Genomic DNA, 22089 nt, shown 5'->3' on the forward strand with positions numbered 1-22089 from the left:
TTTGCGTGGCCAATTGGCTGGTTCTTCTCGTCCCTCCTTTTCTTTTTCCTCGGCCTACGACATGAATCTAGACGACCAAGAATAATTCTAGCCGCCCTTCACGTACTTGCAGTTGCTGCAAGCCTGGGGGCCAGTGGCGAGGCCTTGCGCAAGCTGCCCCTGCTTGCTGTGCCTTTTGTCATCGGAGTGACGGCGCACACGACTTCTATCCTGCTCCTGGACAAGGGAACTAGTACGGCTGGTCTTTCCCTCTCTGCACAGCTAAAGGCAACGACCCTTCTCTGGTGCAATATCCGGAGGCTGGAGCCCTGCGGCTCCCGGTCCGCCACGGGATCAACGCTGGGATGCCAGCGCCGCATCTCGTTCGGTCTAGGTCGCATCTCGAGAACCCTGGTCTTCTGGCTTGTTGACTGGTCGATATCCGAGATTCTACTCCCCCGGACACTGCGCTCCCTCCCTCTCGGGATCCACAGCTTTGCGCCCGACAAGCGGACCGTCTTTCCGAGTCCCTGGACTTCTCCAGGGCTCGCATACTCGGACTATGTTCTCCGAGCCATCACGAGCATGCACTGGATATGGATCACATACTGCGGCTTGACGATGATGCACCATTTGTCAGCCGCACTCTTCGTCTCGGTGTTGAATTGGGAATCTCCCAGCAACTGGGCGGGACCACCGCTTTTCGGCTCCATCTGGGATGCTTACACTCTCCGCCGCTTCTGGGGCGTTTTCTGGCACCGGCTGCATGTCGTTCCGTTCGCGGCTTACACGCCGCCTCTGCCCAAGGCGCTTCGCGCTCTGTGGGTCTTCTTGCTTTCTGCGGCTGGTCACGCGCTGGTGAACTGGGTCATGTATCGCAGGGGGTATGCAGCATCCGAGTTCTCGTTTTTCGTCCTAAATTGGGCCGTGTGCTTGTGCGAACATGTTCTTGGCGTGGATGGCGGGAGGATGCCTGGCAGACTCGCCAGTAAGCCGCCGTCGACGGCTAGGCGAATCGCCGGTCTCTTCTCCGTATGGCTGTTCTTCTTTTGTACCGTACCGGCGTGGCAGTATCCTGGAGTTTATGATAGGTCCTGATGTGGGCATCATGAGTCTCTTTCCTAGCTATCCTACGCAGGTCCCCGTCTTGCATAATACTATCATTGCTGTTCTGGCACATGCTCTATGGCGGGTGCTACTCGGTCGTGTTAATCTCATCGTTTCCCATGAATACCCCGCTCCATTCTTTTTCTTCAACACACCAAGGAGGGCTGTAACCGTAACTCTCCTCGGTCACTTTATTTACTTTCACTTCCGAGATTGCACAATCCTGTGAAGCCACCAGAGCTGCACATATCAACCGATTGCAAAATTGTCGGATCTCCCGAAAGCACCATGACCGAACCCCGTGACTCGACCGAGACGTCTCTGCCACCCTACGACGCGGTCTCGCAGCCGTATCAGGAGGTGTGCCCCCCCACAACTCTCGTAATAGAAGGCCAGTCGATCCACGCTCTAGCGGCAGATTCCCCGCCACTGTATCATCTCAGTCTTGGTGTCTCAAGCCTTTCGGATATCACCACGGAGGTAGAGCTCTCGCGCGTTGAGCCAAAGCAAGATGGCTCGGGACGCCGACGCCATATATATGACTTGCGATATATGCGCTCGGGTCCTGGTGGCTACGTGAAGCTGCCGTCCGACTCGCCTCACTACTTTATCGAGCGTGCAAGCCGTCGCGTCCCGGGCCTTCAAGATGTTGGCCTCAAGAAAAGCCGCTTGCCGGGAAAGGCATGTACGACTGTTCTACCTGTTGACATCAGAGGCAAGACCAGCAAGTACAGCATACCCAATTTTGTCAAAGACAGCGCCCCCGTGTTCGGTATCAACAAAAATAGGTGGGCGGATGCGCAAGGGGCTTTGATTGCCTCCATGCATGATAATACCGAACACAGCCTGGTCGTCACGGCGGCCCTGCCGCGCGCCCAGTTTGACATGCTCGTAGCACTGTGGTGCTGCAAGGTATGGGAGTCTGGAGTTGCCAATGCCGAAAAGGTGCACGAGGGGATCGACGGAGGTGAGTAATTCAGTTAGATATGTACATTCCAACACGTCGTTTGGTTGCTGACTTGTCATCTGTGTTTTTAGTGAAGAGAAAGATGCGGCTGGCAAGGGAGTTTGGCATGAGTCGCTCAACCAGTAAGTTGCCTGCCATTCATCTGCGCCGGCCAGTATCAATCCATTAACAAAGTGTTCAGTGGGACCCGGAGGAGCGTCAGGGGCATTTTGAGTTAGCGGGTACGGAGTTCTGGATTCAAGATACAATCAGAGTTTCTAGAAACAGATATATCGCCATTGCACTGCCTAGTTATTGTTGGACCTTCGAACCAGCCCTTTCTTTGCAGGCCAGTGAATTCTGAAGTCGATGGGGATAATGATATGGGCTGTCAGTTTGGCGCAGAGGCTTCCGAGGCCGGCACTATGGAAAGGCAAGTCCAGTGAAGGAGGGGCGTGTGGTATGATTCCAAGCCGGAGGACGTCGTCAAAGCAGGTTGAATATCTTTCGACCCGTCTCACCCAATCTACATGACAGACACCAAAACCGTCGTCGAGATAGCTGCGATAGACAACACGTCCCAAGAAGCCCGTAGAGAGCCAGCAGCGTTTTTGTCTTTGTCACCCGTCCCTGCACTGTCGTTGCTGCTCCCACCAGACGGCGGTCCCTCGGTTACGTCGCCGGGGCCGGCAGCCCATGCGAAGCCCGACAAGACCTTCTCGGAGTAGCCAGGGGTTGACGTGTCCATCGTGCCGTCGTCGTTGGCCGTCGAGCCCTTGACACACTTGGCCCCGTTCCACTTCACGTCCGCCACCGCAGACCACAGGCTAGTCATATTGGTCAACGTGTCCCAGGTATAGAATAGCTTGCAGTTGGCCGCCTCGTAGTGGAACTGCAGGGGCGCGCCTAGGTCGTCGTTGGGATAGACGTTTGCGGAGTTGACAGTCCATCCATCTGTGGGCATGCCAGCGAGCGGCGGGTCTGCCTCAGCGAAGGGCGTTACTTCGATACCCTCGGGCGGCTTGACGGGGCCGAGGGCCGGCCAGAGCTTCTGGTAGCTTCCCAGCGCGATGACGGGGCCGCCCTTCGTGCCGCCAACCGCCTGCATGGGTGCATCAATAGGACGACCACCCATAGCAACGACCTGAACACCGAGCTCACGGGTCATTATACCAACGATATAGGCGCAGGCGGATGCGCAGTGACCGTCAGTCACAATTATGGTATCCTCGGGCTTGAACCAGGGCTCGGGGATGGTGAAAATGCCCGGGAGTCCATCGGAAGCATAGGACACCTCCTGGGGCTGGATGATGTTGGTGTATTCATCCTCGCCGATCTTCTCGGGGCCATAGAAGCTGCTCCAGTCCGTGAAGTTCTTCAAGTCCTTATCGAGAAAGCCGCTGGACCCAACCGGGTAGGGCATGGTCTTGACATCGGCGCCCATTTTCCCAAGTATGGTCCCGGCCCAGTTCAGGAGGGGGTGCGCACGTACGCGCATCTTCATGTGCGCCTTGCTGTTGTTGGGGAAGAGGGTGGCGTATAAAGATATGGCATTCCACGCAAGGCCTCCACCATTACCCTGGAGGTCAATAATGAGCCTGGACTTGCCCTGCTTCTTGCTGGTCTCGACGAATTCGGCACTGACCCTACTGAAGTCGAGGAGGTCTGCGAGAACATCGGATGGGAGGATGGTCCCGCCGCCTGTTTGGTTCGGCGATATAAACAGATTCACAGCAAGGACGGCGGTGTCTTTCAGGGCTGACTCGTTAAAGAGATAGCCGCTCTGGTACCTGTCCTCGTGGATGACGAAGGCCTCAGGGTATCCTGCCAGAGCCGGTGCGAAGCCCGACCGTACGTGGCGGATGGGCACTTCTGTCTCGCCGGTCTTCCCAGGAACCTCGAAGCGCTCGTGCACGGCCTCGGCGGAGTTGATGCCGGAGAAGTTGGTCGCCACCCAGGCGATATTGGCGATGGTTGCTTTGGTGGCGTTGGCGAACTCGATCACGCTTTCGTCCGCGAGGGTGGTTTACAGGAACTGACGGGCCCCAGTAGTCTCGAGGACGTTCGCCAGGGCAGCACTGTACAGCTGACTGTTATACGCTGCGTCAGGGTCTTGGTCTCGGGAGTTGTCAACGGCTCGCTGCTGGACGTGGTCGACAATGGGAACCGAGTCGAACCTGACGACCTCAGAAGCAATATACTCTTGCTCCACACTTTTCTCATAGTCGGCTAGCCTGGGGTCAGCAGGTCTTGTTCGTCAAATAGGCACAGGGTCATCCATCGTCTTACAGTGAAGGTAGATCTTGGGATTCGCGATACCGTCTTCGGAGATTGACACAAAGAGAGCGGGCGTTTCAAAACTGAATAAAGTGCCTATCACAGGGGTAATTACCAGATGGCCGTCACGGGGCTTGACATTAATCAGCCGATACAGGTCGCTTGCGAAGTCGAGCTGTGACTGGTAGCCACCGGCCTTCAGTATCTGGGTGATATTGGTGAGCCCCCCAAAGATATCGACGCCGGGGTAGAGGTATCCCTCCGGGGGGTTTTGCAGAATGCCGACAGTGCTCTGGAACTCGAGCCATGGTCTGAGGTATTTGACAAGCGTAACGTCTCTCTCAACATCGACCGGGACCGAGCGCAGGCAGTCGAACGCCAAGGAGGGTCTCACCGCAAGTTTCTCTACATGCCTCACGCACGTGAGTTCGCGTCCGCCATCGCCGTCGTGCACACCTCGTGGGAAGGTTACGGTTGACATACCTGTCGTGTTCTCTAGCACGGCCCCGTCGTAGGCCTTGCCAATCTCTGCACAGGCGTTGCCATTTGCTCGTTTCCAAAGTGGGCTTGAAGCCGAAGGCGCGGCAACGGCAGGGCCCGCAAGGAGCAAAACTCGCACGAGGGCCACTACGTGGTGCAACATTCTGTCGTCGATGTGGCGAGGAGATCGCAGTTGACAATATCGCGGCCCACGTTTCTCATCGCCTGCTGGGTTATTGGCCTTTTGTATGTCCTGCCCGGCAGCTAGCGAGCTGTTCCCGGCAAGCTCTAGCCGACACGGCAAACCTTTCCTATGGCTCCAACAGGCACGGCCGAGGGAATTGTACGCTGGATGCTGTTGGTGCATCTTGGCGGACGTGGGTGGGTGGGTTCTGTTCATCGTATCGTGTTGGACGGGATGCTGGAGAGAAGATGCCCGGGGTAAGGTTCAGGTCATCCAATCGGCGCTCGCCCAGATGACAATACTGGATCCGGCTGGGGCATGTTGCGAGCCCAGGGTTTGTAGGCTGCAATCAATGACAGTGTGTCTAGTTCGTCTTAGACGAGTGCGACTCTGCATATAGTTCCAGTTGCACCACGTGGGTCGCCGAGCGAAAGTAGACTCGGTTACTCATCATCACTTTATCATCAGTGATGTATACTTTCTCGTAACGGTTCAAGATACGGCCATTGACAGTTTTTCATTGGCTGCATCCTTGATTGAGCGAGATGATGGTTGGTTTTGGACTCTCTGTCTTTGGATATCACCCAACACCCTTGGATATTTGACTTCTTTTCCTCGTGCCATCCAATTCGGAGGAATACCGCGAGAATTCATGAAACAACTTATTTGTCACTTCATTCCAGCTTCTTTTGCTAAGAAATGGCCAAAGGCTGGGCCAACGTTTCAAAAGAAAAGGACAGGGTCATGTTTGGCGACAAATCAAGGACGATTGAATGTTGAGCAGGCAATGAATGACGTCAAGGCGAACATCGAATACGAGGAACAAACACGAATTCGAAATGCTTTTCTGCAACGAGCTGTTGACCAAATGATTTGACACACTGCTGTTGCGATGTATAGGATCGGAGGACGGGTGGTGGCGAAACATTCTTTCGGCCTTCTCGTGAACATGACCAAAGAGCAGCTCCATGATGCGTTCATTTGCTTAAATTGTGGTGAAAGTCCGGGAGGCCATTGTGCTCTAATAGAGGAGCACAACCAGCATGCTCTAAGTGCACGTAATACATGTACATTTACTTGATTATCCTATTTCATTTGTACTTGCGCGTACAGCATTTAACTCCCTCGAATTGATGTGAAAGGTAATAAGTGAGCTCCTGTGGCTTAATATAAACTTCATCACCAGGACATATTTGAACATAGACTGACTTAAGGTCAGCCAGCCCTACCAGTGGTTCTTGTCTGCAGTAAATATTACTGAACAAGATGGTATGGTTGCTATGGTATAAAGCGCAGCGCCCTATCAGTGATAGTAGACTACACTATATGGGAATCCAGGATTAATCTGACTTGATGTGATTTGCACTTTCTTCTAGCGAATAGCTAACTTTACTGCAAAGCAGAATCACAGCAAATCAATGGCGTTTGCTGAGTTTAAGTGGTTTATTCTACTGGCAGTTGATGGGGTATTTGCAAGTTTGCGCAAAAGAAATGTCACTAAAGCCCCTACCTTTATGAAAGTGCAGTTAGACTTCCGGTCTATACATTGATCCATTCAAGTCTGACGCCCCTAAACTGACTGAAGACATCACCTTCACAAGACGGGCAATAACAAGCCCGTATGGGACATTGGTGTTCTGGCGTTTTGCGCGTGCGTGCAGTGAGAACACTAAAGTATTCAGGAGTTTTCAGCCAGAGCAGCATATGCTACCGCTTTGAATGAATGCCATTACGTGAGTTTAGCTGCGTTTGACACTCTAAAATCTACTGAAAAGACGAGGAGTGACAAACAGGCAACCTGTGATGCTCCACCCCGTGAATGGAAAAGCTTAGAAACGTTCAATCTCTGGTCTATTAATATAACTTGTGAAGTGGAAATGTTCATAACGCTAAAAGATTCCTCTCTTTTTCCAAATGCTGTCAAGTAAACACGGAAGTCTTTCATTCTTTCAAAACCAATATCTTGTTCTAACATCTTAAGTCTGGACGATACGGTAGTCACCCTGGACAATACCGTTCAAGATCCATGGGGTGCATGTGTGTTCCTCCGAGGTACGGTCGCCACTGCACGTCTCCAAAGTGCCCTTAGTGCAGCGATAGACAGGTGTGAAACCGACCCGGCCAGTCTCTCCGGCATAGACAGTCAGCTCGGTCTGGAAGCCCTTGCTCTCGGAGTCGCTGAACTCAAAGCCAACGGAGACAGAAACCACGCCAAATGGGTCACCCAGCGAGGCTGAGAAAGAGGTGGTTCGAGAAACGGATTGATCGTAGGTGATGGTGATGGTGCGGTCGGTTTCCTCAGCTGGGACGGATCCGGACACAATCTGAGTGTCGAAGGTGGTGAGGTAGGGCTCGCCGTTAGCCTGGTAAGACTTGCTCTTGAAACCAGTGCAACGAGCCTGGTTGCGAGACTCAGTGGCCTTCAGCGTGTTGTCCTTCGGAGGAGAGCCAACTGCGAGAGGCTCGATAACGGTGCCGTTGGCGAACTTGAGGTAGCCACCCTGGAGTCCGCTGCCGACGCTGCGTCCCTCGGTGTCGCGGCGACCCCATGGTACACCAGCTGCCTCGCAGTCACCAGAACCGCAGCAGAATTGAACCACTAGTTTTCATTGTTAGAATTTGATTCAAGACTGCAGACTTCTTTTACTTACTGAAGGTATCCTCCATGCGAAGCTGGCTAGAGCATTCGGCATTCTCGGTGTGGTAGATCAGATCTCCGCAACCAGTTGTAGTCAAGCTGGCTGGGGATCGGACCATGTAGCTACCGGGCTGGCCGCCGCAAGGGTCGATGAAGTCACCCCAGACAAGGTACTTCACTTTGCCGGTGCCCTCTTTGAAGCCCTGGCCACCAAAGACGGTGTTGGTGTCGTAAATGACACACTCAGGGTATCCGGGACCACTGCTGGCGATGGAGGAAGGGCAGTCGTTGCATCCCTCAGACTTACACCAAGAAACGTCTTGGGCAGTGGCCAGGGCAGCGAACGCCGCAGGAAGGATGAACGATTGCTTCATAGTTGAGCTGAAGATGAGATCAAAGTACTGTTGATGGGATGGAAGGATAGACTTGTGTATTGAGATGATGTTATGGATGATGAGGAAAGCCCGAATGATGGTGTTACAGACACTCGTCTTTATAGTTGTTTCGCATGAGCAATGATCTATCCGAACTGTCTAAACTCTGAGAAGTTGTGAATTGATGATCGTCCCCAAAGTTCTTTGCGTTTGCCTAATGCTTTCAGCTTATCCACATCCTGAACCGGGTTTAATCTGACAGCTGTTGATCTTGATCTTGAGCCAAAAGTCTCTCTAATGTTAGATCAGGCTACTAAGTGCTCACATAGCTCTGCTGAAGTTGTTGATCGACTCCAAAGTCCCTTTGGGTGACCCTCTCGGCAGCTCCACATTTCCATCAGGGGTTTCCGGCAGTTGTCGATCTTGGGCCACAAAATCTACGAAGGGTTGCATCAGGCTACAGCTTCACATCAGCCCCACGCGACGCAGCGACATAGCCTCTCCAGGCTTCCAAAATTCTGTTTGTGGTTGAAAGAAATGATTCCGGAAATAGAAGATCAACACGCAGGTTGACATTCGACCATAGAAAAGGCTGAATTTAGGTTTTTGATAAGACTAGGTATATGCCTAGAGAAGCCCTTTCTCGTTGGATATTGCAAGGAGTGGGAACCATTCCTACGATTACAGGGCTTGGCCGATGAAGGCGCCACTTTTACAGGGCCCAACTGGCGGAGGAGTCACTGAAGACTTCACATCCATGCCACCTGGCTGATCATCATTGAGATCATCATCAGGCTCGAGGCGTTTGCTCGGGACCCCTTGAAGAGACGCAGGCAACAAAATATCATCAAGTCGCGAAAGGGACTTTGGTAGATTTATTTGGCAAGATATTCACCGACTGGAGTTCTACAAATACTTATTCTCTCGTCCGCCTTTCCAAAAGAATGCAATCTGGCCCTCATCAACCCATCTAGACATCTCAACCCCAGTCTCTCTCTTCACTTCTTGTCTTCACCAGTATCAATTCCAACTCCAGCATACCAAGACTCGTAATCATGGTTTCTATTAAGCATATCGCTACCTTCTTTTCCTCGGCTCTTGCCGTCGTGGCATCGCCTACTTTCCGCAACTCTAGCGACAATGTCAACGACATTTCTGCTCGTCAAGCTTCGCAGATCCCTCCCAACTCTCTGTACCTCGTCGAATGGTACCCCAACGGCTGTGGCAACGGCAACGGAGTTTCTCTCACCGGTCACGAGGAGACTCTCGCCGTTTGCTCCAAGTTCAACGGTCTCTATGACCCCAACGCCGCCGACTCCGCTTCCGTCCGCTTCTTGTTCCCGGACGACGGCCGCACCTTCAAGTGGCGCCTCTTCAGCAGCAACACCTGCAGCACGCAGATTGCGACCGGCACCGGTGGCGGATGCTTCAGCGTCCCATCCAACCAGAACGTCGGCGCCATCATTGTCTACACCTAAGATACCCAGGGCCCTGAAGTTTTGTCTTATGTTTTTATCTTATTGCGTGCATGCGAGGACGTTCAGGCTGGAAATGCTTTTATGTATGGGAGGTGGAAGTTTATGAAGAGACTTTCGGATTAGTGAAGAATGTAATTCTTGAACTTTCAATTTGTTAAGCATGGCCAAATGTGGACTTTGTTGTTAAACTGAACAATGACTCGGCTTCCTGTTCATCAACGCTCATGTGTTTCCCAATGAACGACTGCTACTTGTTTTCCGTGGACCTTGTCCAAGATCTCTCTCCAAGCTAAACAGTTCTCGGTAGATGCCTGCATGGCGGCCCGCTCCTGACAGGGACAGGAGAAGCCCTAGCGTCTGCATCAAAGAGTAAAAAGCGGAAAATATGATGATCACTTACAGGGGGGGTATCCAGAAAAGGCACCAGAACACGCTTCAAGTCTTCAGCGGTTGAGCCAAAGTCCCGTTCAGGGCCCCGCTGTCTCCTTTCAAGTCGGGTTGAACCCCGATTGATAAGCATGGTCAGGACGACTGGCAGCGCTATTCATGGTTTCTATTACTCCGAGAAGCCGCTGGTTCTCACATCTGCTCACCGCCAGATGGGCCAGACGCTGATATAGCCGACGTGTGTACACCCAAGTCTCAAGATTAAACAGGTTTCGAGAAAAGCGGCCATGGAGAAAGTCGCCTAGAAAGACCGAAGGAGATGTCAACAAGATCGATAAACCAGACAGCACTGCTAGGACTGGAGGAACCTATGGAATCGCAATCGCCGCTGCGTAGCTAGAATTTTCGGCTCTCCTGCGGGAGGCGCTGTTACTGGGGGACGCTCGCCCCCCTCTTATGTTTTGGGTAATCCTGGGGCCGATAAAGAATGGGCAATGCAGAATGCAATGTTGTAGAGGCGGTAGCTAGCACATCGGCTGCTTCTCAACACGTTTAAATTCTCTCAGATGGTTAGATCGAAGTGCCTGTAAAGGTCCTTCGTGCCTCGGGTGTAAAGGAATGAACCTTTGCCCAGTTGTATGATAAGAGCCTGCTGTGAAGTCTAGCAGTGCCTTCACTGTTCGGATCATCGCTTTCACCTGGAAGAAATCTGGAGACTGCATGACATAACGGCATGTTAGATGAGACAGGTAAGGTTCAAAAGACCTAAGGGGTACTAGTTGGGCCTCAACCCTTATAATCATCAGATTTTAGATCTAAGACGGGAAGAGGTGCATGCCTCAAGGTCTTCTTGATCATTCCATTCACCAGTAATGTTTCGCTATAACCAGTTCTTCTTACGTGATGCCAACATTCACTTGTAGTCAAGCAAATAATTCAGGTGCGCCTCGTACGAGGTTCATCTGGTACAGTTCAAGCCTCTTGAGTTAGGCGGCGAATTTTCGCCCTTCATCCCGCTCAGGCCGAGATTGAAAGTCTGGTTGAACCTGCTTCCTGCCATACAGAAGATGCCAGTTGACGTCGGGGCGCATGAAACTGTTTTACTCGATCGTCCCTGAGCCGCGGGGCGCATTCTTGATAACTAACTATGCTCCGATGTTGCGACCTGGTACTGCCTAATATGGATCAGGATCACCCTGTTGTCTTGATCGTCTCAGCTCGGCCAATGCTCCGGCCAATCTGGAGCGGTCCAAAATTAATGAGCGGCTCGGCGCGCTGCAAGGCTCTTCAGGCACCCAAGACAAGACCCAGAAGTTCTCTCAATTATTCACTTAAGCGGGCCTTTTCGATCCTTGAAGCCTCTTGGCTCAGGTTATGCCAAGCGTCTTCGGGTTGTGCCGCCGGGTCAATGCCAAATCAAGTACCCTTAGAAGTATGTCTGAGACAGAGTCGATATGTGTCGAGTTTGGCAGATAATTGGTATAGGGCTTACATCCTGGAATGTCAAGGCCTCTGCGTGAAAGCAAGATCTGATCATGTGTGAAACTATCGCCAGCCTTGCAGAGCTGGTGACAGTGGAGAGTGGTTTGGACGGCGCGAGCCTGGCATGCCGCAGCAAGTGGCGCACGTTAGAAACTCTAGCAAGACAGGAGCTGACATTGCATCAACGACCCCGTGGGGCAGACTGTTACAAACGTTATTGAGGCGTTGACTTAGCCATACAAAGTATTCAATACGATCATTATCCGAAGAATCACTTTGCTATCCCTCGATGTTATCGAGACATGTCAGCTCGTCGTCTCAGCTAATAGTCTCAGCTCCTCGACCAGATCGAATACAGCAGTAAGAAGTAACTTGAGAGCTCATGAGAAGAGCGTCGCGAAAGTCTCGTTCCAGACGGGCTAGGAAGCATGTGCTTCGGGCCGGAAGTTGTTTTGCTTGTAGAAGGGAGTAGAAGTCTAGGGAAATCCTATGAAGAGAAAACGTATATAAACAGGTTTGCGTCCCGACTTTCCAACATCTCTGATCAGCTCACCAACAGCATCAAAAAGAAACAACAGGCCTCAAAACATCACTGTCTCTCTTTCATCCTTCTTCTATCCAACTTTGCCTCTCTTTAGACCAAGCTCAAAAACCTATCACAATGCGTTTCACCGTCGCTATCGTCGCCTACTTCGCCTCAGTTGCCCTCGCTGCCCCCGAGGGCCTCTCCACTCGAGAGCAAGACCCCGAGGCCGTCATCGACCCCCTCGAGGGCAAGGCCGAGCTCCTAGCCGCTACCAACGCATCTGCCCCTGACCTCGTGTACGCCGGAGTCCTCGGTAACGGTCTCCTCGAAGGCTTCGTCGACCCTTCCGTTCCCGCCATCGACGCACGGGACCTCGAGGCCGCCGACCTCGACACCCGCCAGACCTGCGGTGCCAACACCATCAGCTGCAGCAAAACCAACCAGGCTCGGACCGGAATCTGCGGCCGCCTTCTCGACATCCTCGGCGGCCCTACCTTCGTCAACCAGCCCCTGCCCGCTGCCAACTATTGGTGCTGGGCCGATGTCCATGTCAGCACCAACAACCGCTGCTGCATCAGCTGGAGCAGACGGGTTAGCGGATCCAGGACCCAGCACTTGTTCAACGCTGCCGTCAAAACCATGAACCGCTGCAAGGCGAATGCGTTGGTCTCTGGATGGTCGCGTGATGTCAAGCTTGGCACCACATGTGTTCGCCAGTGCCTTTCCAACCGACCCAACGGTTGCGTCTAAGGAACTCGAACTCGACTTGGCGCGCAAGTTTGCTGGAACCTCAAGAGGCTTGAGCTGTACCGGATCTACCTCACCAAGTGGCACTGGCGCAGACCTATTATGTGGCGGAGGACGACTTCAGATTGACGACGGTGGAAGACGCGATGCTGGGATTGATATTGAGTTTTAGAATTCACTTCCTAACGCAACTTTACTTTGTACACGAGGCAGAGTTATTCGATGAATACAGATTGGTGCTGTTGCTCAAGTTGTTCCCCAAATGAATAGTGAAGGTCGTGATATGACGCAAGCCATGTGAATGCAAGCACCGTTTCAACTGAGGGTTCTCTCAAGAGTATACTACAGATGTCTAGCTACAGCCACTTCAACGGCACTCATCTTTTCCAACGCTTCGTCCACATTCCTCTCCACCTCTTCGTCTCCAAGTTGACTCTTCAACTCCCCCAACCGCCTCTTCCAGAATCCCCATCTCTCCAGGTTAAATCCGAAAGTGCCCGCAAACAGCGGTCCTGCTCGGTAGATCCGCTGCTCTTGGTCATCGAAAGGGCCGCGAGTGTGCCAGATCAGGCTCTCCTCCAAGATCACTGGTGCCGCGTGGATGAAATACTCCGCAGCGACGGCGACTCTCGTCACCGCTTCGGGGCACAACACCTTCGCGTCCTTCTCTGCATGTTCCCCAGTGCCCTCAAATGCCTCGTCAGGCGGACCCTCGGGCGTCGCAGCCGGTTGCGCTCTGGCGGCTTCGTCCTCTTTCGTCGGCTCACTGTCCACACAACTCCGAGAGGCACACTCCAGCCCATGTTCCTGCATCCACAACAGCTCGGCCTTCGTTCTTTGCTGCTCCCTCTCCTTCAGATCCTCTTCAAACTCTCCCTTGCGCCTTTTCCTCTCGCTCTCCAGGTCCCCTGCGAGCTTCTCTAGGTTCTTTTCGAGACCCTCCTTTATCGACCACAGCATGAGATTCAGTGCTCGCTTCGGCCCGCTCCCAACCAGGCGCGCGAACCAGGCGTTGAAACTGAGCCAATGCTCCAGAGTACATCCGTCCATGGAGAGATCCGTACGCGTTGGATCTATCCCCAGTTGTTAGGAAAACATCGGCTACAGCTTTACGTAGGGAAGTCTCACCGTCATTCCACCCCTCTCTCAATGTCTGTCCAAGCTCAGGCAAGTCCTTCCACGCCGAGTCCTCAGTCTACGAGATCGAATAAATTAGCGTTGAAACATAGACACGCATAATCCCTCCGCAGGCATCTCACCTCCTCTCCAATGATCTCCAGCTCCAGCACAACGTCGGTGAGCAATCGCTGCCCAATGTGACGATATGGCACGCAGCTGACCATCCGCGTATAAATGTCCCAGAACTCCCACATCTCCACTCGTTGGCCGGGTTCATTGTCTTTCTGCGCCTCCTCGACGTATGAAACCCAAGCTTTCTGTGCTGCGCCCACAACTTCCTGTGTCCTATCCTTCATATTATCTTCCGACAAACCATCAAAGGCCTCCATGATTGTAAAGAAAAGTTCTTCAAAGTCCGGGTGAAAGCGTTCAAACATCCTCTGAAAGTCAATGCCATGATAGACAAACTCCGTCTCGAACGTCTGCGGCTCGTGTTGCCCTCGCGATCTCTTGGGTTCAGCTGTGGGAGAGGGCCGAGAGGCTGATTTGCTGGACCGGCGCCAGAGACGGTTGAGTGGGAAAATGCGCATGGCTTCTAAGAAAGCTGTAGCTGAGGTCTAAAGAGAAGTGCCAGTGGAAGAGGAGCATGAGCTGTGGGCCGTGTTGTTCGCCGGCAACCCCTTGACTTATGAATGTCGGGTCGTAACTTAGCCGCCGCGGATGGCACCGAACCAACGACTTGGCATACAATTGCTGCGCAGTCGCGCGCTAAACCCTTGTAAAGTCTGCTCCGCGAACCAAACGTGGCCCCTGCCAGCGACCGCATCGCCGGGCTACTTATTTTGTTGGACCAACTCTCGTAAATTGATCTAGGCAAGCTATCTGGGGCTTCGCAAATATGGCGCTAAATCTCAGCATTGCACATCAGGTTCAAGAAAAGCAACTACAAGGCTCAAGACTCGGAAGACTGTGTCAGTCCGCGTGTACATTAATGACCGTAGATAGTTCAAGAGTTAAGCAAGTCGAATTGGCCCTTTTAGCTGCACACTACCTAACGCCAGTACCTGCACCCCATTACCCATCATAGCAAGCTTTACAACAAAATGAAACCTCGGAAATACGTGCAGGACCCATTTCCACTAAATCCATTCATAGCGCCGCAACTACGTCGAGTTCTGTGTCGTTTTCACCACATCTAATACCTCAGTATCATCTCGCGGTTGTGTACGCTACGACCTGATCGAGGTCTACATCTTGACTCGGAACAGGTAGCGGAGACGAACTTGAGCCACATCGTAGACGATGAATTCGTTGTAGTAGAGGCCTGCATGTTGGACGTTGGTGTCGCCAGGAGTGACGGTCGTGTCAGGCTACAGGTAGGTTAGCACAATCTGCTCAACAACGATAACATAACGACTGCAAAAAGGATGCAGCAGCCGCGAGCTAGCAGTGACTTACCATCTGAATGCCCTTAAGCGAAGGGTGAACGGCGCTGGCGTCCATCCACTTGCTCGGGCCCGTTCTGCCCTGGCCCCAAGTCGAAAGCATACCGCCGGCTTTAGCGCTGTCACCTGCGTTGTAGCTTGCGTTGGTGAGCTTCTGGATCGGGTCGCCAAGCTCGGCCTCGCAAAGGAGGAGGAGTGCCTCGCCTCCAGAGCTGTACGAGTTGCAGTAGTTGGCAGACTTAGATGACATGTCTGCGAGGTAAATACCCTTTCCGAACATGTATCCGGTGACGGGGGCCTCAGGAGGGGCGATTCGAAGACCTTGGCTGAGGATACCACCAAAGTTTGTGACACGAGAGCCGTGCCAGAGAAGACGTCGGTCTGACTTCAGATTCGGGATCTTCTTCTTCTCGAAGCGTTCCAACTCGCCGTTGCGCTCGATGCGGAAGATTTCTTGTACCCTGTAGTTAACATGGTGCGTAGAGCCCTTAGAGCCGTTCAGATAATCTGAAAGTAGGCTGAATTCCTTGCTCTTGTGGTCGAGAGGAGTCATCTCGTTCATTCCCAGGCTTCGGTACTGGGTGTCAGCGGGGTGGACATTGGAGATGGTCTTGCGATCGATCTTCATAAGATCGGAGGCAGCCTTCATGTCCGACAAGCTCTCGAGGAGGTCGAGTTCCTTCTTGAGCATGTCCCCGGAACTGATGATGGGCGGGCGGCGGCGGCCGAAAGCGTGAGGGATTAAAGAATAGAACTGGTTGGACAGATGCTCAGTCGCGGCGGCGACAGTCATGGAGTACTTGGAGTCGGCAAGTGACGGGTCATTGATCAAGGCACTCAGGTCCTTGAGCGACTGGAAACCACGAAGAATGGTGTTCTTGCTGAGCTTTCCAAGGGGCAGCTTATTAGCATCATAGTCCATGGACGACATGGCTGATGCGAAGTATCCCATGTTGAAGATGAGACCCATGAGCTCCTGAACGGGCTTCTCCAAGGTGCAAATCGCGTCAGGCTTCTTCTCGTCGGCGTCCTCGGTCTTGACGGTGGCATCGGCGTCATCGGCGTCATCGGCACCTTCATCGTCGGAATCCTCGTAATTGCGCTCGATGTAAGCGTACTTGCCAGACTTGGGGTCGTTGGTGCGATCGGCCCAGCTCCATCCGCTCTTGTCCTTGAACTTCTTGTCGAATTGCTTCAGGGCATCATCCAAAGTGCCGTTGCCGAGAATCGCCTTCTGGCCATGGTCGCCAACTCTGCCCCATCGGGTCCAGGTCTTGTAGACTGACCCGTTTTCAATGAGCTAGCAAGGTCAGCTTCGGTCCATGTACGCGAGAATTTGGCTGCATGTGCAGACATCAACATACCTGAACGCGATAGAACTTGTTATTGTTGTTCGAAGCGTTGGTCTGGTTCAGAGACGCGTCGTAAATAGTACCATCGGGGGCAATATAGACAGCGCCGGGAACGGTGCAGCCCTCGTCAACGGGTACAACAATCTTCTTGCTGGGTTTAGCGGATTGGCCATCAGCGGCTTCCTTCTTCACATTGGTTTTCACGTCGGTCTTGTCGTCAACATCAACGGAAGATGCGGTAGCAGCAGCAGCAGCTTTCTTTCCCTTGGCGGCGCCATTGGCAGTAGTCTTCTTCTTTTTGGGCTCAGGAGGCGCGTCGCTCTCATTGTCAGACTGCGCGGCGGCGGCGGCGGCCTTGGTGCGCTTCTTTCCGTTGGCCTTGGTCGCGGGGGCTGACTGCTGCGACTGAGAGGCGTTCTGTGAAGCACTGGCCTGGGACGAAGCTCCGTTCTGGGACCCGTTGGCTGCAGGAACAGGAGCAGGAACAGGGGTCTGCATTGGCTGGGGCATCTTGGACTGGCTGCCGCTGGTGATGGCAAAGTCGTCCTCAGGGGCCTTGGACCCCGTGGACTCGCATTCCTGGGCCCACTCCAGGCTGACGATGGGGATGTTGTTCTTCTCTGCGGCCGCGACCTTTGTGGTTTTCGCGTTGAAATCGCCTTGGGTGGTGATGAGGTGCGTCGTCTTTTTGGAGACAGATTTGGCGATGGTCGCGCCCAGCGAGGTCAGAAGCGACTCGATCTCGGCGCGCTTCTGGGTGAAAGTACCGCTGATGGCGATCGAGGCTCCGTCGAGGGGTTGAGCTGCTGGGGCTGCTGGAGCAGCAGCAGCTGTCCTGCCCGATCTTCTTGGGGGCATTGTGGGCGAGTGCGGAGAAGGGACAAGGAAAAGGGAGGGGCGAACGTCACAGGGATGACCGCTGGGTACGATTGAGTTCGATTGAGTGCAGTACGCAGCGTGAGGTAGGATAAGGATGAAGTTGAACGCAGAACGGGATGGACGAAGGAGAGGGAAGAAGGGATCGCGAGAATATATTTTATTTCTGTGTTGGTCAGAGAAACCCCGTCAGCCCGTACCTTTCCAACACGAAGATGGAGGAAGCTACCAGCGAGGGAAAGCGCGACCTGAGCTACCCAGGTAGGTGCTAGGGAGGTGCACGCTTTCAGCACCTTTCGTCACAACCAACATGGAACAGCAGGCACCAACGCCGCTGGTGCCTGGCGCACGTGCCATTGAAGCCGCCAAGCTCCCGCAAGCTCGACTTGAGCCGTGGAAAGACCCGACAAATGGAGCCTCCTGCCTGGCCATGGAGATGAGTCCATGGATGGCGTCGCGACCTTTTGCGAAGATCCATGGCCGGACGGTCTCTTTTCCCTGTGGCATCCAGCCTCTTTCTTTGCTTTCGGCGAGGGAAGTCACCCCAGGATGAAATGAAGCTATTCGTGTTCTAGGCAGCTGAGGCTCTAGGTGCTGTGCCTCACCGTGTTATCAGTACAGACGACCCTTACTTGGGGATGGGACAACGACCACGTGCAGACCTCCGCACTACTCACGAATACATCCATCTCTCAATATTGTCAGGAGGGGAATTTTCACGTAAAAGGTAGCAATGAAATTAGACAATGTGGTGGCAAAACAATCGCTCGTTCATCAGCAGAGCCAATGTTCCAGTATCTCATTATTTTACGGCGATCCACCATCATCACCCGAAAAGTCCTCCATACGTTTCAAACATCAACATGTCCTCAAAGTCGTCAAGGTCGTCTACTATGTCGTCTGGATAGTAGCCATTCATCATCATGAACTCTTCTGGGGAGTTGTCAGCTTAGTGCTTCTATTCTTCGTCATCTACCTCATCTGCATCTGAAAGGGAAGTGTTAGAGTTAGCGAACGGAGGAAGGGTGATTGATGAGATCGGGGAGAATAACGGGATACAGGCAAGATGATGACATAGGCAAGTTAGAGGAGACGAAGGGAAGGGTCCGGTATGGGAAGGCGAGGACAAGGGAAACGGGGAGGACGAGAAAGGACGAGGAAGAGGGACGAGGAAGAAGCACGGGGTGGAGGGGGCAGAGAGAGAACTTACCATCCATCATGTCGCCCACGTCGGTATCGAATTCGTCGTCCTCCTCATCGTCGTCGTCGTCGCCGTCGTCGTCGTAGCCCGGATAGGACGGAGGGGGGTCCGGTTTGACGCGCTGAGCCAATTCGCCCACATAGTGCTTCCAGTCAATACCGGTGTATTCTTGCGCAGGGGCCTCCTTTTCGTTGCTGCCCTTCCCATAGAATGACACGCGGGCATGCATTCCAGCTGAGATCTGGTTGGGTAGGGCGATCTTAATGTGCTCTAAATCCAGCCCAGGGACTTCCCGAAGGCTCTTGAGCATCTTGGCCCACACATTGAACTTATAACGGGCACGAAAATCATCGCCAGTGTCGTTGGGATTATGTGGTTGACGGTTAATGAGGGTGACCCGGTACAGCTCAAGCCTCTTAAGTTTAGCGGCAAATTTGCGCACAACGTCAAGGAGAGCCTTGGTTTCGACATCGCAGAAGCCAAAATTAAGCTCCTCTAGGTAAGCAAAGCTTGGGGACGGCGGAAGTGCTAACATCGGCGCAGTGGCGGGAGGCGTCAACGTTGCCGACGATGGCAACGACGGAGACGGCGACGACGGGTGCGGGTGCGGGTGCGACTTCAACGGGGATGCCGCCGCCGACGACGACGACGACAACAACGGCGGCGACGGCGACGGCGACGGCGACGACAGCCAGTTCAGTAGCTTTTCAATACCGCCACGTGCGTTAAAGAAGTTGATGCGTAGATGCTTGACATTCGTGAGGTGCGTGAGGAAGTGGCACAACAGGTAGTCGTAGCGATTGTGATCCTTCTGCGTCGGTTGGCCAGGGATGGGGACAGCGATGCCTCTATTAGGACCGGATCCGACGTTTGCAACCAGGATAAACGTCTGGAGACCCTCAAGGACAGGGACGACCTTAGGCTTAAGGTAATTGGTGAAGAGGTTGAAGGCATTGTCGTTGGGGATGCACGATTGTCGACGGAGCATTTCGAATGTCTTTGGGCGGGCCCCGGCGTTGCCAAGAGCTGTGAATAGGGTGATCATGACTTTATTGGCGTATTCCTGGGCTTCTTGAGTATTGGTTTTCGCCAAAAGGTCAACGCCGGTCTCCTTGCGGATGGTAGTAGCTCCATAGCTTGCCCAGGTGGCGCCGAAGCCATCACGATGCTCACGCTCGCGTGAGTGATAGTCTCGAATTCCGACGGTTTGGAGGTTCTTCAGATTCCGGAAGGCCTCGGTGAGCATTACTACATCCTGGCCACTGCTGACAAGGGTGCGATGGTCCGCGTAGGCCTGGCGGTAGGCGTTCTCTTGGGCCACTTCCATGGGCGAGAAACGGCGGTAGTCGAAGAAATCGAGCCCTATTACCACGTGGTCGAGGCAGTCGCTCAGACGAGAGTTGCTGATATCGACCAGGGCTTGCAAGCTCTGTTCTGTGAGCATGAACTGCCGCTTGGTGAAGAACTCTCTCATGAAGGTGTTGAACAGGGATTGTTCGATGGACTTGCACGTCAATCGAAGATTGCCCAGTTCGGGCGTCGTCAGGTACGAGGATATACGTAGGAGGACCTCGATCGGCACCTTGCTGAAGGGGGTTGTAGGCGACGACGGCCGCGACGGCAGCGTGGTTGCCGGTTGCGACATGGTGGCGATGGTATGGAGACGACGCCGGAGGACGCCAAAGGACGACGAGAGCGACGACAGAAAGGGGCGACAGGCCCGGCGAGGAGCGGCAGCGGTAGAGAAGGATAATGAGAGCAGTACCGACGACGATGGAGAAGAAGAAGGTAGAGATGAAGTTGAGTTGAAGGTCAAAGCGAGGAAGGCGCGGCTGAGAGCTTGAGTTAAGGCGTGCTTTCCTAAAAGGTTGAGATGTAAAGTTTAGGCAGGAACCGTCAAGCGGGGGCGTTACTGGACGCGCTTTCCACAGGAAGCAGTAGGTCAGTCTCTTGTCAAGGTACCTTACCTACCTAGGTATCTGTAGACGGAGATGAAGTCGAGTCGGTGATTCAGAATAGCCTCACGGCATCCAATCGTCTCGTGGTGTCTCAAGCTCGCGCCAGCTGTTGCCTGTTCCTTTCAATGGAGCTCTAAATCGGTTGTTAAACCCCTGGTGATGTTGCACCGGCAGGATCGAACCCTGCTCCTGATTGGTTTGCAAGATGTTCCGGTCCGTGTTTTAGGGAGGTGAACGCTGTAAGATACCTGGAGGTCAATACCTGCCGCGGCCGTTCAGTTGACAGGTGAGTGACACGAAGGAGCTTGGACCACCAGGTGAGACCTCTGCCGTCATTCACAGTGCAGCGTCCCTGCAGCGACGGCCCTCTCTCCAGGCTGCAGCACCCCACAGAACGGCTCGCTTTTGGCGCTAAGTCCCGATAAGAATGCAGATCCACTATCTACCGCATCTGGACGCTGATTCAGCAAGTCCAACGGAGTTTGTCTCTTTCAGGGGCGGATGATCCCCGACGCTGCGCGACAGAATCTAAAAAATTGGAAAACGCACCTCACCTCAGGCACAAAACCGAACCCCCTTTTGTTTCCTCGATTTAGGTAGAACATGGGCTCCCTACACAAGGTTTCGACGGTCCATCTGTCGTTGGCACCTTATTTCATCGTCGTTTTCGCTTTTTGACTGCACGTCGAAAAAAGGCTAGCCGTCGCTCGAAATTTTATAGTATATACGTCAGCCACGTCCTCCCACCATGCCGGTTGTCAGCCGACGCAAAAAGCAACGACTCGTCGCGCTGGTCTCTCGCCATTTTCTGCCCATGTGGATCGAAGAATCTCAGCAGACGGGCGCCCTCCTTTGTTTTTTATTGTGCAGCACACCCCCGGCAGGCCTTCGGTGGGCGTGGCTCAGCCCGTCACCCCCAATCTCAGCCAGAAAGTCTTGGCACCACCACCAAATGCCAAATGGAATCGACAATTGCTTTTCATCTTGAAACAGGCCCTGGATGATGCTCATGCGGAGAAGACATCCTTTGTCTGTTCTCTCGGAATCAACCGGCCAAAGTCGCATTGGTCGGGAGCCAAGACTTCGACAATGTCCTTGTTATTGTCCTGACTGGCCCTTTGTTCGGATGCCCGCGCCGTCCACGATCGGCTTCGTCTCAACTTGATGGCCTCTGTCAACGGTCATGGTTTATTTCAACGTCGTTTGCCACCAACACTGGACAAGGCCATCCCATTTGCTCGCTTGAGGTACGGACCTGGGCAGAAATTGCACTTGGATCAGACTCGACTGATTGCAGGACTCGTCGAGGAAATCGCCTCAGATTGCGCAACATGGACCAATATTCAGGCATCTCTGCAGAAAAGCCCAGAACCCACAACGCCGCTCTGTTGGTGGGAATTCCGCACGGGACGAACTTACAGTTTACGTATCTCTCTCGACTGAGCAGTTTGTCCGGCTCGGCGCGCCTCCAGGCCCGTTGGCCCGTCCCAAGGGCGTCAATCATATCCGTATGCCTCGAGAAGCCCGCATGCG

The 22089-nt window shown here is 53.5% G+C and overlaps 7 protein-coding genes across 7 annotated transcripts; 2 read left to right on the plus strand and 5 right to left on the minus strand.

The window, feature by feature from the left end:
• Positions 1-2558: 2558 nt before the first annotated feature.
• COL26b_009301 (uncharacterized protein) lies at positions 2559-4952 on the minus strand (the record flags this gene model as incomplete). Its single annotated transcript, XM_053182032.1, has 3 exons — positions 2559-4038; positions 4063-4261; positions 4322-4952. 3 exons carry the CDS (start codon positions 4950-4952, stop codon positions 2559-2561), a joined length of 2310 nt encoding a protein of 769 aa, XP_053034039.1.
• Positions 4953-6949: 1997 nt separating this feature from the next.
• On the minus strand, positions 6950-7985 carry COL26b_009302 (uncharacterized protein; the record flags this gene model as incomplete). Its single annotated transcript, XM_053182033.1, has 2 exons — positions 6950-7572; positions 7625-7985. The coding sequence occupies 2 exons, from the start codon at positions 7983-7985 to the stop codon at positions 6950-6952; spliced, it is 984 nt and encodes a 327-aa protein (XP_053034040.1).
• Positions 7986-9040: 1055 nt separating this feature from the next.
• Positions 9041-9463, plus strand: COL26b_009303 (uncharacterized protein; the record flags this gene model as incomplete). The annotated part of the gene is made up of 1 exon (XM_053182034.1): positions 9041-9463. The coding sequence occupies one exon, from the start codon at positions 9041-9043 to the stop codon at positions 9461-9463; it is 423 nt and encodes a 140-aa protein (XP_053034041.1).
• A 2530-nt stretch (positions 9464-11993) lies between these two features.
• COL26b_009304 (uncharacterized protein) lies at positions 11994-12608 on the plus strand (the record flags this gene model as incomplete). Its single annotated transcript, XM_053182035.1, has 1 exon — positions 11994-12608. One exon carries the CDS (start codon positions 11994-11996, stop codon positions 12606-12608), a length of 615 nt encoding a protein of 204 aa, XP_053034042.1.
• Positions 12609-12947: 339 nt separating this feature from the next.
• Positions 12948-14113, minus strand: COL26b_009305 (uncharacterized protein; the record flags this gene model as incomplete). Its single annotated transcript, XM_053182036.1, has 3 exons — positions 12948-13678; positions 13734-13800; positions 13865-14113. 3 exons carry the CDS (start codon positions 14111-14113, stop codon positions 12948-12950), a joined length of 1047 nt encoding a protein of 348 aa, XP_053034043.1.
• Positions 14114-14971: 858 nt separating this feature from the next.
• On the minus strand, positions 14972-17379 carry COL26b_009306 (uncharacterized protein; the record flags this gene model as incomplete). Its single annotated transcript, XM_053182037.1, has 3 exons — positions 14972-15094; positions 15183-16469; positions 16534-17379. 3 exons carry the CDS (start codon positions 17377-17379, stop codon positions 14972-14974), a joined length of 2256 nt encoding a protein of 751 aa, XP_053034044.1.
• A 976-nt stretch (positions 17380-18355) lies between these two features.
• Positions 18356-20243, minus strand: COL26b_009307 (uncharacterized protein; the record flags this gene model as incomplete). Its single annotated transcript, XM_053182038.1, has 2 exons — positions 18356-18384; positions 18608-20243. The coding sequence occupies 2 exons, from the start codon at positions 20241-20243 to the stop codon at positions 18356-18358; spliced, it is 1665 nt and encodes a 554-aa protein (XP_053034045.1).
• Positions 20244-22089: the final 1846 nt, after the last annotated feature.

This window comes from Colletotrichum chrysophilum (assembly GCF_026319265.1).
Source record: "Colletotrichum chrysophilum strain AFK26 chromosome Unknown scaffold_88, whole genome shotgun sequence".
Taxonomy (NCBI): domain Eukaryota; kingdom Fungi; phylum Ascomycota; class Sordariomycetes; order Glomerellales; family Glomerellaceae; genus Colletotrichum; species Colletotrichum chrysophilum.